This window comes from Phyllopteryx taeniolatus, chromosome 12, assembly GCF_024500385.1.
Source record: "Phyllopteryx taeniolatus isolate TA_2022b chromosome 12, UOR_Ptae_1.2, whole genome shotgun sequence".
In the NCBI taxonomy this organism is placed as follows: Eukaryota; Metazoa; Chordata; class Actinopteri; order Syngnathiformes; family Syngnathidae; genus Phyllopteryx; species Phyllopteryx taeniolatus.
This window is the reverse complement of record NC_084513.1, coordinates 11506261-11524630: the sequence shown is the minus strand read 5'-3', so window position 1 is coordinate 11524630 and position 18370 is coordinate 11506261. Positions and strand designations below refer to the sequence as shown.

Sequence of the window (18370 nt, the reverse complement as noted above, 5' to 3'; positions counted from 1 at the left end):
AAAAACGTCAACCTTGGTTTCATCGGACCATAACAAAATCTCCCAAACACGCGGGAAAAGTTTACATTGAGTTGTACAATTATAGGTCACATTACCGGAGGAAAAAGTTTAGAAATTATTTTTCTTGCTGTTGTTTTTTTATATCACAATAACCTGGCATATGAACAGGTGTGTGTAGACTTTTTAGTTCCACTGTATAATTGAAATACCAAAGTGCTGTAAAATCACAATGTTATATATCCCTAATGTGCATTTGCTTGGAGATTATCTTCTGGGGCATAAAACCCCTCGCAGAAGCAACATAAAAATGAGTACAAGCCTACTGGGTTTTGCTTTTCTTTATTTGTAACCCATCTTTTCTAATTCAGTGATATTAAAAAAAAAAGTGCTGTGCTGTATGGAATGGGCATTTGGTGTGTCAGAAATTGAGCAATCAATTAAGCCATTAATTGTCATTATTTCCATATTATTTTTAATGGGATGGGAGAATCTCTTAATTTCCTGAACCACTGTTTTGATGCTAGTGTCATATTGAAATGCCTATAATAATACTGAATCAATAGCAACAACCTCTCCTGCATACATATGATTGTTTCTGGACCAACCACCTCTGTAACTGTTCTAAAACAGATATAATGCAATTAATCTTGTGTATATAATTGCCAATAAAGCCCCAAAAGATGGCAAATACATAAATATATGAAATAGAGCTATAACAGATGTTCGATGAACATAAATATACCACCAGCGTCAGAAATGTGCACCCTAATTAAAACTGAGCATGAAACAACTTACTTTTATATATAAATTGTGTGAAATTTTTCTTTGAGCAATTGTCTGATCCGGTGGCATGTGAAGAAAACAAGATCAATGTAGGAGGATAATTAATTGCTGCACTGACAGGGCTGCGGAAAAGGTCTTTTCTTATGATAAAAAATGAATACATTAAGCCAGTCACTTTCCCTGATTATAAGAACAACTAATCAAAAAAATGATTTGATGAGCTTGATCCCACTTCTGACAGTAATTATAACTGATTTCTAATAAGTCCTTCAACCTGGATTTGAACATGGATCTATTGAGTTGAAAAACCTGTACACTGGCCAAATCACACACCACACCAAGTCACACACCACTCTGATGAGTAGTACCTTCAACCTGGATTTGAACACATCTATTGGATTAGAAAAATCTGTACACTGGCAGAATCACATAGGAGTCACCTGTCCAAAGGGTCAATTGAACTGGGCACACCACTGATGGATTGGATTGGAAAAACATGTACTGCGATCAATTCACACAAGCATCACCCTTCTAAAGCATCAATTGAAGTGAGCATGTCACTGATGGATTCAGGACTAATCATCCCACTTCTGACACCATTTTACAACACAACTCTGAATAGTACTCTCAACCTGGATTTTAATACAGGTCATTTATGTTTGAAAAACTCTGTACATTAAAGTCTAGAAATACAAGGCTTAAAAACAGCTTCTACCACTAATTACTACACCCCCACCCCTCCACCCTCTTCACATGTATTGCAATCTAATGGCAGACTGCAATATTATCTGATCGTAATTTGTGAAGTAACCGAACACCATATCATAATATGGTCATTCTCCCAAGTGTGAACAATTGTATATTCTGTAAATAAGTGTCTTTTGATAAGTGTGTTACAGTATATAGCATGTCTACTTCTTGGTTTACCTAAATTCTGTAAATTGGGAGATGCCCAACTCCCATTGTTCCTGTGACAGTGACAATAAAACTCTATTTTATTGTACATTGGCCAAATGGCCTGGCCCAAGGGGTCAGTTGAACTGTGCAAGCCACTGATGGATTCTCAGCTAACCATCCAACTTCTGACACCATTAGTAAATCTGACCCCTCAACCTGGATTTGACCACAGATCTATTGGGTTGCCTGCGACTCTAGTGAAGGTAGGCGGTACGGAAAATGGATGGATGGATGGATCTATTGGGTTGTTAAACTGACCACAATACCAAAGCCCTCAGCTGTTTGGCATGGTAGCTAATGTTTCCTCCTTCTTTATACTGTATTGCTTAGCAGTTGTCATGCTTTTTAAATTGTATAAATTTGCAAAGCTAACCAGTGCATTAAACCAAACCAGATAAAGCTTTGACCCATCTAAAGCAAATTCTTTGTAGGCGGAATTCTTGTCATAAATTGAGTTTCAAAGTGATTGCCCTGGCTTTTTCTGCCCGTAGTACAGTTCGATAGCAGTTGTTTAATCTTGCGGTGTATCCATCTTTCTCTTACAGGTTAAGAAGACCCTATGTGTAGCCAAGGAAATTAAGGAGTGCGACATATTACGGCAGCACAGGCAGGTGTGGAGCAGAGAGTGCCCTAGGCTGCAAAAAGCAGAGTAAGAGCCCTATTACTCCCAGTCATTATCTGCTGCTTTGCTATTACACTAAACAGTCGTTCAACTTAAGCCCCACTGAGCCCCGACGGGGATCTGTCTGACTGAAATAGGGTGGGAAAATTTGCTAAAATGGGGGGAAAAGAAGATAAAATGACGGAAAAGAGAAGATTCTAGCATGTTGACTTGGAGGGATGGCAATTAATTAGGGCCTCAGTGGTAGAGAAGGAGTGCAATGGCGCTTTAGAAGGGTATAGAATACATTAAATTGGGAAAAAAAAAAACAATGCTTTGTGAAGTGAGAAAGGCAGCAGGAGCCCCAGGGTGCAGTCTGTTTGCCTGCATAATGTCTAAGCCACCCAAGGTTAATGATGCACTGTACACAAGTACGAGGCTTGGTAATGAGCACAGTCACGACAATGTGCATCTGACACATTGGCCTATATCTTATACAGTTATACAGAGATTTTGAAAATTACCTCGTTAAATTAGGAACAGTACAAGTGTTTTGCTGTGGTTACTTATAATTGCACGACCAGTTAGAGCAATATCAGCAAAAGTATGAAGACACTATGGCCCCAATTTAATGTTCCCATTAACAAACGAAAATAGCGTGGCAAATCATGTGTTCAAAATAGACATAAAGCCCATCCATCTTCTGTATTTATGGAACAAATCACACGCTTAGTTGCACTCCAGTCCTTTTTTTCTATCAGCAACTATTTGGAAACGAAATTACTGGTAATCACAGGTGCCCCAAAGCATAATAATTACACTCAGCACTCTCTGTATGACAGTAGAACAGGAGCTTTGTTAACTCATTCACTGTGGTAGATGTTTCTATTTGTCAACTGGAATCAAACCGTACTCACACCGACATATATGTATGTTAAGTATGTTTTTCATCGGGTAGACGTGGAAGAGGGTCTCGCCCAGAAGTTGGACCAAGTAATTGCTTCGCAAGGCACATGAAAGTCTTTATCCTCAAGTCCCGAGTCAAGTCTGACGTCGACCCAAGTCGAGAAAAGCAAGTCACGAGTCCTACACTTTGAGTTTTGAGTCCTTTTAACAACAAAATTGTGCAACAACCCCCAATTGCGCAAGTTCTCCCACAAAAAATATGAGAGAGGCCTGTAATTTTTATCATAGGTATAACTGACCTATGAGAGACAAAATGAGAAGAAAAAAAAATCCAGAGCCAGAATTCTTGCTTGTTGACCAAATACTTATTTTCCACTGTAATTTGCTAATAAATTATTTAAAAATCAGACAATGTGATTTTCTGGATTTTTTCCCCTCATTTTGTCTCTCATAGATGTGGTATACCTATGATGAAAATTACAGGCCTCTCTCATATTTTTAAGTGGAAAAACCTGCACAATTGGTGGCTAACGAAATACTTTGTTATCCCACTCTCTGTGTGTGTGTGTATATTGTATATATATATATATATATATATATATATATATATATATATATATATATATACATATACATATATATATATATATATATATATATATATATATATATATATATATATATATATATATATATATATACATTGAAGTCCCGAGTCAGTGCTGTTACAGTCCAAGTCTTGAGTCTAAAGTAATCAAATTCATGACTCGAGTCCACACCTCTGACCTCTCCCAGTTTGTCTGTGGAATTCAGGTCTGTAAACCACGGTTTACTAACAGATCACTGTAGATGGATTTCAGATCAGCACAGCTTTTGAGTTAAAAGGATTAGGCGGTGAATCTCGGCTTCTCACGTCGATTATGAGGGAGAAAAATGCCAACACGTTGACACTCGGACAAGTTTTGGCACCTCAGACTCAAACAGAGTATGTTCAATAATTTTATAATACAAATAATACTTCATGTTTTGATCATATGGGTAGAAGCAAAATCCTGCATTGTAAAAATTCATTACACATTGGTACAAGGATTTTCCCGAATTTTGAGGTCAACTTTGGGGGTGCGTATTGTACATGGGTGTGCATTATACACGAGAAATTACGGTACATGTTCTCTATGGTATACACAGAGTATGTGTCATGATAGGTAGTGGAAAGTGTACGTTGCAATTGTGAGAAAAGAAAAAGTCGCAGTTAATGGAGTGAGTGACGAATCCCATATAAAAAAGTCATTGCAGTTACACTCAAGCCAAGCGGTGAGTTAGCGTCACTCAAGGTGCATTTCATAGTTGTACAGCTGTAAACAAATTATTATTCTGCCATCAAAATCCCTTTTTCTAGTTTTATAGTGTGAGGTGTTGCAAAAGCAAAAAATATTATCGTCAAAGTCACTTGTCTGTTGTGTCTTGACATGTTTTCGCAAAAAGCTTATTTTCTCCACTTTTTTGTCATAAACCGGCATTGTATTTATTTTTTTATTTTTTATTTTTTTGGGGGTTAAACCAACCCTTGTTACACTGCTGATTACTAGTTGTAAGAAGATTCCATGAAAGCTTCAGTGGTAATATTATCAGAGAACACAATATTCTGTAGGTCTTGAAAGAACAGTCAAAATGCTCTAATACAGTTGACAATATTGGAAACTCTGCTTTCAAAACAGCTGTCAGTGAATGAGTTGATACAGTAATGTGCTTACCTTGTATTTTGTGTGAACAATGTCTGTATACAGTGAACGCAGACGTGTGCTGCTCCAATTCATACGTGTACTTCATATCTACTTGGTAAATAGGGTAAAGGCTGAGAGTGAAATGCGTGATTTCATAGAGAACATAAGGCCACTCGGCATAGAAGACACTGCCATCTTTTCACTCAAAGATTACGGTAAGCTGCAAAAGTGTTGTACAGTAATTGAAATTTTTTCCACCTGTTTGTAATGTCAACACTCATACTTAGAAGAGTTCTTATTCGTCTTGTGTTTAGAGGTGTTCCTTGAGAGGGACCGGAGGGCATTTGTCATGGGCACCGTGAAGCCGATTCATCAGCTAAAGGAGGACTTGTGCTTCAGGTTGGAGCAAGAACAAGAATTGGAAACAAGCACCCCTCTATCAAACTGGGAACAAGTGCAAGATCAGGTATTTGTGTGATCCAGAAAACAGATGTCAGCACTACAGTATCCTTCTACAAACCGTAATTGAGCTTAATCTGCAGGACCCAAGTTGTTGGACAAAATGTGTCACAATTACAATACAGCACAGTATAAGACGACACTGCACATTTTTCTTCTACTGGGATAGAAGCAAAGGAAGGCAAATGTATTTATATATTTCACACACAAGGTAACTCAATGTGCTTTGCGTGATTTAAAACATTTAAAAATAAAGGAGAAAAAACAGGTTAGAAACATTTAAAACAAAGAAAAAGAAAAAGAAAAAATCTGGCCAGAACACGAGTTGCAGCATTCTGAATGAGCTGCAGCTGTATAATTCTCTTTAGGGCGAGTCCAGTCATAAGACCATTATAAGAGCATTACATTACAGGAGCGTGGATGAGCTTGTCCTGGTGTGCTTGGCACATGCAAGCCTTCACTCCTGGATATGTTCTTCAGCTGGTAGAAGGCCGTTTCAGTAATTGATTTGATATGATTGTTGAAAGTCAGGTCGTAATTTATCAGTACACCAAGGTTTCGGACTTGGTCTTTGTTTTTAAAGAGAGTAATCCTCTTTTCTTGACTGCCAAAAACAATTATCTCAGTTTTGGCTCATCCAGCTATCTTTTTTAGATAGTGACACAACACCTAAACTGTAGTCATCTGGAGACACCGCTAGATATAACTGTGCGTCATCTGGATAGCTATGATAATCAACATTAAGGTTCTGAAGAATTTGACCCAAGGGTAGCATATACAGCGGCTAAAATAAGTATTTAACACATCACCATTTTTCTCACTAAATATACTTCCAAAGGTGCTGTTGACCTGAAAATTTCACCAGAGGTTGGGAACAACCCAAGTAATCCATACATACAAAGAAGGTAGAACAAATGAGCTCAGAAATTAAGTTGTGTGAAAAATGTGAAATGACACGGTGAAAAAGTACTGAACACATGAAGAAAGGAAGGTGCAAAAATGCATGGAAAGCCAAGACAACGCCTAAAATCTATCAATAATCAAACAGCAATCCAGCTCCTTGTCAGTGCAAATTAATATCAGCTGGTTCAGTCCTAATTGATGGCCTACAAAAAAGTCTCATGGCCAAGGTGTGAGTCAAGACACATCTCATGATGGGTAAGAGCAAAGAGCTGTCTCAAGACCATTGCAAACTAATTGATGCAAAACATAACTATGGCATTGGTTACAGGTGCATATCTAAGCTTCTGAATGTTCCAGCACGGTTGGGGCCATAATACATAAGTGGAAAGCCAATCATGCCACCATAAATTTGCCTCGATCAGGTGCTCCTCAGAGGATTTCTGACAGAGGAGTGCAAAGAATAATCAGAAGAGTTGTCCAAGAGCCAATGACTACCTGTGGAGAGCTTCAAAAAGACCTGGAATTAGCAGGTACTGTTGGCACAAGCATACAATCAAATCAGTCGCCTTGCGGCGAAATTCGCCGTTTTGAACTCAAAATAGGCCATTTCCGTGAATCGTACAGATCCGATGAGGTTTTTTTTTATTAATGTTCATGCTGTGGTTAAAAAAATCTGAATTTACTCACTATTTATTCAGTACTTGAGTAATTATTGCAGTGTGTACTTTTTACTCTTGCTCAAGTAATTTTTTGGAGGACTTCTTTTTACTTTTACTTGAGTCAGATTATTATCAAGTAACAGTATTCTTACTTTAGTACAATATTTGGCTACTCTACCCACCTCTGGAGCGCACATCCTCTATTGCTACTCTTATGTTTAAGCAACATTTTTGCTCATCAGATCAGGCAGTGTCGTATTTGCTGCACTGGTCTTTTGTATTTTCGCGTTGAGATGCTGCAGGTCGTGGCCCTGGTTGTGGTCCCAGTGGCACAGCGAAGCATACGTAACATCGGCGACAAGAGTTGATCCACTAGTACATCTTGTATTAATTAGGAAAGGCGCCTACATTTATCAAATTAGTTTACAGATGTTAAATGTATTAAGCGACGGAGCGATGTTAGGGATTATGTCACAACGCAGAATAAACTAACTTCAAATTTAGCAATGGCCAATAAAAAAACGGAAAAATATTGTACTTAATATTTTCCTGGAGGATGCATTTTGGATTAGCCTTTGAAGTTGGTAATAGTGAAAAATGAAGTGAAACAGGCAATGATTTTAGTAAATTATTTTCCAGAATGAGAGTGGGATAGCTTGAAGCAGGCATCAGGTGCAGGTGGAGATGGGCCTGGCTCAAGTTGGATTCCAAAACACAAAAGCAAAGAAATGAGGCAAATTTAATTCTAATCCTAAATTTGTACATCAACATGTACTTGAGTGGCGTAAAGAAATGTTTTTCTGTGTGAAGAAATGTTTTTTATTTTGCCCTATTGTACTCTTCAGAGTCTTCCAGATTGCTTACTTTATGTTAAAATCAAAAACATTCTCTGCGGGAGCCCGGGGGATACCCCCAGACCCACCCTAGAAGGTTTTTTTTTTTTTGGTCACCTTTTTCATGCCTTTGGTGTTTGCATGTCTGCACAAGGAAAACAGTGAGTAATGCACTCTGCCGCCATGACCTGTATGCACGCTCACCACGCAAGATGCCATTGCTGAAAAAAAAGCATGTCAAAGCTCGTTTAAAGTTTGCTGAACAACATTTGGACAAGCCAGTTAAATACTGTGAGAATATAGTCTGGTCGGATGAGAGCAAAATAGAACTGTTTCGATGCCATAATGCACACCACGTTTGGAGAAGAAATGGCACTGCACATCACCCTAAAAACACCATACCAACAGTGAAGTTCGGCGGTAGGAACATGATGGTGTGGGGCTGCTTTTTAGCTAATGGTACTGGTAAACTTCACATTATTGAAGGAAGGATGAATGGGCAAATGTACAGAGACATTCTTGACAAAAATCTGCTGCCATCTACGAGGATGGTGAAAATGAAACGAGGGTGGACATTTCAACAGAATAATGATCCAAAATATACTGCCAAGGAAACTCTTAATTGGTTTCAAAGAAAAAAAATACAACTGGTAGAATGGCTCAGCCAAACACCTGACTTGAATCTAATCGAAAATCTATGGAAAGAACTGAAACTCTTGGTCCATAAAAGAAGCCCACGGAACTTTCAAGATTGGAAGACTCATTGTGTGGAGGAATGGGGCAAAATCACACCAGAGCAATACACCTGTGACTAGTTTCTCCATACAGGAGGTGTCTTGAAGCTGTCATTGCAAACAAAGGCTTTTGTAAAAAGTATTAAATAAATACCAGTTGGTGTGTTCAATATTTTTTACCTGTGTCATTTCACATTATTACACACAACTTAATTTCTGATCTTAATTGTTGTACTTTTTTGTATGTATGAATTACTTGGGTTGTTCCCAACATCTGGTAAAATGATCATGTCAATAGCACCTTTGGGAATATATTTAGTGAGAAAAATAGTGATATGTTCGATACTTATTTCAGCCTCTCTATAGGCTGAACAGGAAGGCTCCAAGAACTGACCCTTGAAGGCGATGAGCTTGAACACTGCCAATGGTTACGAAATAACTCCTTTCCTCCAGGACCATTTAAGGACTGGTCCATTTCGTCCTAGCCACGTTTCCAACCTGTTCAGCAGTATATTATGATCTACTGTATCAAAAGCCACACTGACATCCAACAAGATCTGAATTGATACCTTTCACGTGTCAGTATTCAACCTTATATCATTTAGCACTTTGACAAAAGCTGATTCTGTACTGGGATGAGTTCAGAAACCTGATTGAAAGTTGTGGAAAAAGTCCATTTAAATTCATGAAATTGCTGAGTTAGTTAAAAATAACTTTCTTGACAATCTTCGCTATGAATGGGAGATTTGAAATGGGTTTATAACTTGCTAACATGGAAGCGTCCAGCGTTGTATTTTTTTAATAGAGGCTTAATGGCAGCTACATTAAGAGCTTTAGGAAACTCGCCTGACTGAAGTGAGCAATTGATTATTTGCTGCAAATCAGCTAAAACAGACTTCCCAATACTTTTGAAAAAGTCAGATGGTATTGAGTCAAGACAGCTCCTTGATGGTTTCAGCTGCTGAACTGTTTTCTCTACAGTTTCTTTGGTCAACTGTATCAAGTTATGACATAGTTTAGTTCTTCCTGGGTGGCTTCAGATGTAGCATTATTTTATCATTTGCTGATTTTTAATCTGATGGATTGTATATTTTCACTGAAATAACAGGCAAATTAATTGCATTTATCTGCTGTTCGGAGTTCTGGAGCTAGAACGTCGAATAAAGATTTGCTTAAAACGCAGCTACTATAACCAGAGAGGGGTCTTAAATTGACACCCTATGACACTCTCAGTCACTTTGTTACCAACAACGACGACCTAACCTTAGCTCCTCCCCCAAATACAGAGCTCTTTGAACAACAGATATATTATACTTCCTTGACATTAATAATCTCTAACTTCGTTTATTTCCTAAATTTTACACGACCCCTTATAATGTCTCCAAAAGGGGGCGGAAATTCCACATACAAACGGCAAAGATTTACATGTCATGAGGCCAATAGAAAGCCTTTTCACATAGTATTTTTTTGGGGGGGGGGGGGTTACAAACTCCACACAGGCAAGGCCGGATTTGAACCCAGGTCCTCAGAACTGTGAGGCAGATATGCTAACAAGTCGTCCACCGTGCCGCCGTCATTTAAATCTATTGTTTCAGGTAAATGTTGTAAAAGACCAGCAAGATGATATAACAGCAAAACTTCAAGAAGACTACTGTGACCTAGAAGAGGAAATTACAGACCTTGGTTTGGAGGTATGGTTCTCCCTTATCATCAGCCTTGCCAACGCATGTATGCAAATCCTGAAATATTAACATTATTGTTCCCTGTAGAAATATCTGCCAACCTTGGATAGCTTGGTGGAAGACAACATTCCCACAGAAGTTTTGGAATCCGACTGCCCTTATCCAGAGCTGAAGGAGTCACTGATCCAGGCCTTCCACTCATTGTCAGAAATCCACCACGGTCGACTGCACTGTCTTCAAGAGCACCTGAAGAGCACAGACAAGTAGGCCTGACATTTTTATTAAATCATGTACGTATTGACATGATGTGTGTAACAACAATTAAAATTTTATTAAAGTTTCTGACTTGTACTTGTTCCCAGATACTGTGGCTGGTGTCCGGATGACCACCTACGCTTCCATTTCACCATGTCTCAGTACAGTCAAGACATACCCAACTACCGGGCACTATGCCTGCATATGCTTCAAAGGGTCTTCCCGGAGAAAATTAAACATGATCTGGTAATGAGCATCCCCTTTAACATCCTGACAGAGTTGTCCCACCCCCTCTCGCGCTGTATACAAACCCACAACCTCAGTCACTAAACAAGGCCAATTAAGGCATCATGTTTAGTCATTTAGACCTCTAAATGAAACTAAAACACCACATCAAAGTTTCACTAAATTGCTAAAAAGTTACACATTAATTGAAAGTAGAGCGCCAATAATTTAAAACTTTCTCCTCTTCATGCAGCTAATTAATGTAGCGATGATATCTTGGTTATAATGGCCATATTTAGCTTTTTCATTTTATGGAAAATCTTTAAATTTTTAAAGCAATTACAATTTTAATGTCATTCACTGTCAAGGATGCGTACACACCAGTTTGGGAATCCCTTATCTGCAATATACACAACATAGTACCAACATTTGGTACACATCCATAATCTAATAAAATCAAATCCAAAGGCTGTTTTGCTTTTTAGGTACATAACAGAAGGGCAAAATATAGAAACAGCTCTCAGCATGATACAACATTCCAACCACAATAATAAACAAAATTGTTAAAAGACCATGTCACTCAAAACAGAGCATAAATATATTTATGAAGGCAGAATTGTTGATAAAGCTCTTATATTGGATCTGGATTAAATTGTGTGAAGATCAATGTTTTTGACGTTTGTAATAGATATTGGTCTCAGCATGCTGCAAGATGTGACAGCGTAATGGACCAGTTGCTTACGTCATGGCTTAACATCACCATGACAACAGTCATCCGCTCTATCCTCTGTCTCTCAGACACCCTGAGACCTCCTCATATCGCATTCGCCTGGTTGCTACATTTAGATGTTGAGCTCAGCCTGGGGGAGCTGCGAGGAAGAAAATGACTATTTACTTTCTTGAAAGGAAAACCCTGACACGATCATTTGCTATTCCAGTAATTGTAATTTAGATGTCTTACATGCAATGGTTAATCTGTCTGAAGTGCAGATAAACTGGCAAAGTACTGTATCTATTTTATAGTCACGTAGCTGTAGCTGAGGTGAGCACTGTGCTCATCAATAGCTTGGTACATGTAAAATTAGGGGCAAAAGTGGTCAAGCGCCAACTAATATCTGCAAATAGAATCTTCAGTTTGGTGAAAATACAACCACTTTTTTGCAAAGTAATCTGTCCAAATGAAAATGAGGGAAAACGAGAATTTGTCTAATAAGGTTACATTACATTGCTCTTCTAATCCCACAATTAGCCAGACCAAGTCCAGAGGAAATTTAAAATTGCACTTTAAATCACATACCTACTGTAATTATCTCTGTCATTAAATTAGTGGACTGAATGAAAGACATGACTTTTGAGCTCATCTTCGCCAACTTTGAATGCTTTATCAAAGGTGAGTGAAGCTTTCACTATGCTCGATTGGGCTCACCGTGATGCATTATCCTCAAATGCTCTTAGCTGTGCCCTCGTGACAAGTACTGGTAGGCCACAGGAGCAGTGGCCGGATTGCAGAGTAATTCCCTCCAAAGGTTCCATGTTGAGGAATGAGACTAACCACCTTGTCCGAGTGTCTCGGGGGAGCCATTTTATCTCCCCTCAGTTCATGGCACAGTCTTCATGGAGACATGACTTCACCAAGTCGCTGCAGGTGCGGCTACAGCAGCTCGGTTGGCTTCTGACTTTATGTACAGTATACAGTATGACACTGTTTTGTGGTGGACACTTCCATGGGTTGCGGAACCCACTACAGTACAGAGAACCCCCGTTTATCATGGCGGATACATTCTAGACCCAATCTGCTATACAGTGGTGCCTTGATATACGAGTTCAGTGTGTTCCGTGACCAACCTCGTATCTCAAAACGCTCATATTGCAAATCATCTTTTCACATGGAAATGCCATTAATCTGTTCCAAGCTTCCTTAAAAGCACTTGTTCTAATGTGTATTTTAATGAGAAAAAATAGAACTCCTTAGTATTGTACTTTATAAAAACATACAATAATGATAATTAAATTAAATGAAAAAGAAGTTAACAATTTTTGTCACATTGCATCAATTGAATGTTCTTCTGTCTGGTGTGGGCAATGGCCACTGGGGGGCAGTATGAGACAGACAGACGGATGTCCTGTTCACTGGTTCCAACGATCCCGCTGCAATATGATTCTTTGCTGCATCCAGGCCATCGTAGCTTATCAGTACGGCACTCATACTGCACCGTCTGTTTGGAATCCATTGCTTAAAGGGTTAAAGCACCGTAACATGTGCTGTGTCTGAGATCGTTCACTCACTCACTACTCCCTACTCCCCATGTAGGGTTGCACTATATAGGAGACTATATACAGTGAGCTCAGTCATAACAGCTTTCAGACACTACACGGCGCTCTGTTAATGACGTCACAGCTATAGCACAATAACAAAGCAGGCTGTTGCAGTGGGTAAAAAAAGAATAAAGATTGCTGCACATTATTAAAAATAGATGATTTTGTAAACAAATACGTGTCATGTTTTTTTTTCTTTGTTGAAAAGTTACATTCATATGAAAAAATTCATTCCCTCCGGCTGTGACGCATCTAGTCCCGCCATTCCTCTACTTCTTCTCAGAAGATTTAATGCGTTATGGTATATCATGACACGGTGAATGACCATCGGTTGGTCACTACTTTTTGCTATACTTTGTGACAAATCTTGAGTGCATTATAGGGCACTGAATTTGATCACTTAGCATTCAGACAACACTTCCAAGTGGTGTAACCACTATATAGTGTACTATATAGTGGTTAGTGGGTGATTTCGGACACAGCCTTGTAGACTAATTAGCGTTTGCCTTAAACTAGCAGACAGGTATAATTTTTTTTTTTATGTTGAGTTTGACATGACAGTAGGCTTCAACTATTCTTCTTTTCCTTTCGGCTTGTCCCTGTAGGGGTCGCCACAGCGTGTCATCTTTTTCCTTGTAAGCTTATCTCCTGCATCCTCCTCTCGAACACCAACTGCCCTCATGTCTTCCCTCACGACATCCATCAACCTTCTCTTTGGTCTTCCTCGAGCTCTCTTGCCTGGCAGCTCCATCCTCATCATCCAATATACTCACTATTTCACCTCTGGATGTGTTCAAACCATCGAAGTCTGCTCTCGCTAACTTTGTCTTCAAAACATCGAACCTTGGCTGTCCCTCTGATGAGGTCATTTCTAATTTTATCCAACCTGGTCACTCCGAGAGCGAACCTCAACATCTTCATTTCCGCCACCTCCAGGTCTGCTTCCTGTTGTCTCTTCAGTGCCACTGTCTCTAATCCGTACATCATGGCTGGCCTCACCACTTTTTATAAACTTTGCCCTTCAACCTAGCAGAGACTCTTCTGTCACATAACATACCTGACACCTTCCTACACCCGTTCCAACCTGCTTGGACCCGTTTCTTCACTTCCTGACCACACTAACCATTGCTCTGGACGGTTGACCCCAAGTATTTAAAGTCCTCCACCCTTGCTATCTCTTCTCCCTGTAGCCTCACTCTTCCCCACCACCCCTCTCATTCATGCACATATATTCTGTCTTACTTCGGCTAATCTTCATTCCTCTGCTTTTCCAGTGCATGCCTCCATCTTTCTAACAGATCACAATGTCATCTGCAAACATCATGGTCCACGGGGATTCCAGTTTAACCTCATCAGTCAGCCTATCCATCACCACTGCAAACAGGAAGGGGCTCAGGGCTGATCCCTGATGCAGTCCCACCTCCACCTTAAATTCGTCTGTCACACCTACACCACACCTCACCACTGTTCTGCTGCCCTCATACATGTCCTGTATTATGCTAACATACTTCTGTGCCACTCCAGACTTCCGCCTGCAGTAGCACAGTTCCTCTCTGGGTACTCTGTCATAGGCTTTCTCTCGATCTACAAAGACACGATGTAGACCTTCTCTGTACTTTTCCATCAACATCCTCAAGGCAAATAATGCATCTGTGGTACTTTTTCTAGGCATAAAACCATACTGTTGCTTGCAAATACTCACTTCTGTCATGAGTCTAGCCTCTAATACTCTTTCCCATAACTTCATTGTGCGGTTCATCAACTTTATTCCTCTATAGTTCCTACAGCTCTGCACATCACCCTTGTTCTTAAAAATGGGCACCAGCACAATTTTCCTCCATTACTCAGGCATCTTCTTACGTGCTAGAATTCTATTGAACAAGCTGGTCAAAAACTCCATACCTCCACAGGAAAGTCATCAGGACCAACTGCCTTTCATTTTTCATCCTCTTTAATGCCTTTCTAACTTCCCCCTTACTAATCATTGCCACTTCCTGGTCCACCACACTTGCCTCTTCTACTCTCCCTTCGCTCTCATTTTCCTCATTCATCAACTCCTCGAAGTTTTCTTTCCATCTATCTAGCACACTACTGGCACCAGTCAACATATCTAAGTCGCTATCCTTAATCACCCTAACCTGCTGCACATCCCTCTGTCTGGCCAACCTGTATAGATAATTTTCTCCTTCTTTAGTGTCCAACCTGGCATAAATGTCATCAAATGCCTATTGTTAGGCCTTTGCCACCTCTACCTTTGCCCTATGTCGCTTCAACTATGCGAGGCATTAAATGCTTGAAGCCTTTTTTTCTTTGAAAAATTGTTCACTATCTGCCAAAATGCTGCTATTTTGAAGTGAGTTGAGTTGAGTTGAATGCCACCATACAGCGCTCGTATCACAACTTTGAGCTCGCAAGTCAAAGAAAAAAAAATCAGATGAATGACTGTTTATATCTCGAAAAACTCATAAGTCAAGTCACTTGTATCTCAAGGCAGCACGGTATTGTGCAAACGGTTAACTAATATGGTGTGGACTCACTGTAACTCATTTTAATACAGTTCCGGTTAGTCAATGAGAAAGTTAGATAAAAATTTAAGGACAGAGGGTAGGATCCTCTGCAAATTTGACACGTTTATACATTAATAAACATGATTTGCTTCACCACCTCTGGCGCTTGCCTTCCATTGGCAGCCCCGTCGCTTCACTCATTTTCAGTAAAACCAGTCATCCGTCTAATGCCTTCCCACCATCAGTTAGCTGCTATTAGCCCAGAGATGAATATCATTCCCTCCTTTCCGCAAAAGCAGCCAAGTGATACAGCCACAGTGAGTCCTGACACAATGATGAATAGCATGTGCCAGCCTCATACAGAAAAGAACAGCTTTTCTTCGGGACATTTCACAGCCATGAAAGAGATACTTTTTTTTCACTGGCCTAGCTCAAATGGAGAAAGCCCTTTACCGATGGTCCTACTGCCTTTATCACAGATTGTATGGTGTAAGTGTTTGAATCACTTTAGCACCAGCCCACTCAATAGGTCTATGAATACAAGCCTCCTACTTCAGAGTGACGTTCATGTGGTTTCCCTTTAGTTTCCTTGGTTCGTTTAGAATTGGTATTTAAAAAGTCATTGTCATCATTTGACATCATGAGACCAAGATGACACCTAACAATAGCTCAACAGTACTTTGTTATCAAACAGTATGTTCTCAGAGGGAAGTGGAAACTGAGCTTAGTGTCACATTGTCATCAGCAGGTTGCAACAGAAAGGCAGAGAGACTGGAAGAGTCACAGATAGGCATAAAAATGGATTTCCTGGGAAATCTTCAAGCTTAAACACCAGCCGTTGAGTTAGTTGTGCAAAAAAGTATTGAAGTTTAGAGGTCCACTTAAGTTCACGTGTAAAGGTTATAGTGCATTTTAGGTTCATCCTGAAATGTCACCCCGAAACCAAACATCCCTAACTTTTTGTGATTGTCGTACGTTATTATTATTATTATTATTATTATTATTATTATTATTATTATTAAGCACTGACCTTATGTCACCACAACATCTACCCCATCCATGTTCTTGCAGATGGAGCATGAGCGTGCATTGGCCAGGCAGCGCTTCAACCAGACTCAGATAAAAGTCCTGACCCAGCAGTGGCAGCAGGACCAGGAAGAGCTCCTGGCTAAAGCCCTGGCCACCCTGCAGGAGGCGAGGGACGCATACCAGGAGGAGCTGGAGCTCCAAAGAGACCGCCAGCACCAGCAGGACATCTGCTTGTGCCTCAGAGAAAAGGTAAGTGTTTATAGGGGTGAAACGATTAATGGAGTAACTCATATCATTCGATTACAGAAAAAGTAAAATCGCTGCCTCGAAGTTTCGCAATGATCACTTTTCCACACTGAGTGTTTCTGGAGACTCAGGAGGAATGAGCGAGTAAAAGATAATTGCAATTTGTCAACTACAAAACAGAACTAACTAATGTAAGTTAGTTCTGTTTTGTAGCTGACAATGAATGTACTTGTTACGAGTTTATTTTGTCACTGTTTGCTCAATAAAGCAATTGAAAGTGCACCAGCAGCTGTGTCTATTATTGTTGTGGTGTGTGGGTAGATTACAATACATTCTAACAAGCGGTATATATCTAACAACGATACCTTGTGTTGGCTATCGAAGACATTATGTTGTCAAAAAGAAAAATGCGGTTGTCAACTACAAAACAGAACTAACCCCCGAAGTTGACAGAACTAACTTAGTTCTGTTTTGTAGTTGACAACCGCATTTTTCTTTTTGACAACACCATGTCTTCGATAGCCAACACAAGGTATCGTTGTTAGATATATACCGCTTGTTAGAATGTATTGTAATCTACCCACACACCACAACAATAATAGACACAGCTGCTGGTGCACTTTCAATTGCTTTATTGAGCAAACAGTGACAAAATAAACTCGTAACAAGTACATTCATACATTAGCTGCTACGGTCACAACCGACATGTAGGCACTCAACAGTATGCAGCCATCCGCTAACCTGTACTCACAACCGCTACCGTAATTTCTCGTGTTAATGCGCACCCATGTATAATACACACCCCCAAAGTTGACCTCAAAATTCTGGAAAACCCTTCTACCTATGTATAATGTATTTTTACAATGCATGATTTTGCTTCTTCCCATATGATGAAAACATCAAGTATTATCTGTATTTTGTTAGTTTTTTCAAAGGATTTTTCTGAAGTTAAGCACCTTATTTGTACACATAATACTTTCTTTTTGTTTACTTGCTTTTATTTTGAAATTCACAGTCCTACTTTTATTTAGTAAATGACAAAACACACAGTTGTGCTCATATGTTTGATGGCAGAATTTGTACATACATACATTGTACAATTTTGTACAATTTGTTGTGTACACTTCTTTAAAGACAATATGAAGGACCAGGCGAAACACATTAAATTTCATTTTAATGGGATTTAAATTAAACTATCAAGCATTTCAGAAAAGCGTTATCATTAAACAAAACATAACCATAAAGAAATTCATGACGGTTGTTGTTAAGTCATCAGTCGTATTTAAAAAAAAAAAAAAAAAAAAAAAAAAAAACAATAACAATATTTCACAAATTCTGCCAGGGTATGTAAATTTATGAGCACAACTGTATATATATGCAGTCATATCTTTCCCTGTCATAGTGGAATGAAAGTGAAGGCTACACCTTTTTCATAACCTCTAAGTGGGGGTGTCATACTAGAATGAAAGTGCACCTTTTTCATAACCTCTAGATGGCGGTGGTATATTGGAATTAAAGCGTAGAGCTTTTTCATGATCTTTAGATGGCAGC

At 39.3% G+C, this 18370-nt stretch overlaps 1 protein-coding gene across 2 annotated transcripts in view; it reads left to right on the top strand.

The window, feature by feature from the left end:
- LOC133487247 (coiled-coil domain-containing protein 148-like) overlaps window positions 1-18370 on the top strand; it is a 37900-nt gene that overhangs the window by 6155 nt on the left and 13375 nt on the right. For both annotated transcript variants that reach the window (XM_061793568.1, XM_061793567.1), the window contains exons 4-10: window positions 2286-2389; window positions 5095-5186; window positions 5286-5437; window positions 10155-10250; window positions 10329-10504; window positions 10604-10742; window positions 16616-16822. In XM_061793568.1, the coding sequence (XP_061649552.1) occupies window positions 2286-2389; window positions 5095-5186; window positions 5286-5437; window positions 10155-10250; window positions 10329-10504; window positions 10604-10742; window positions 16616-16822 (966 nt within the window). The remainder of the gene's footprint in view (window positions 1-2285; window positions 2390-5094; window positions 5187-5285; window positions 5438-10154; window positions 10251-10328; window positions 10505-10603; window positions 10743-16615; window positions 16823-18370) is intronic.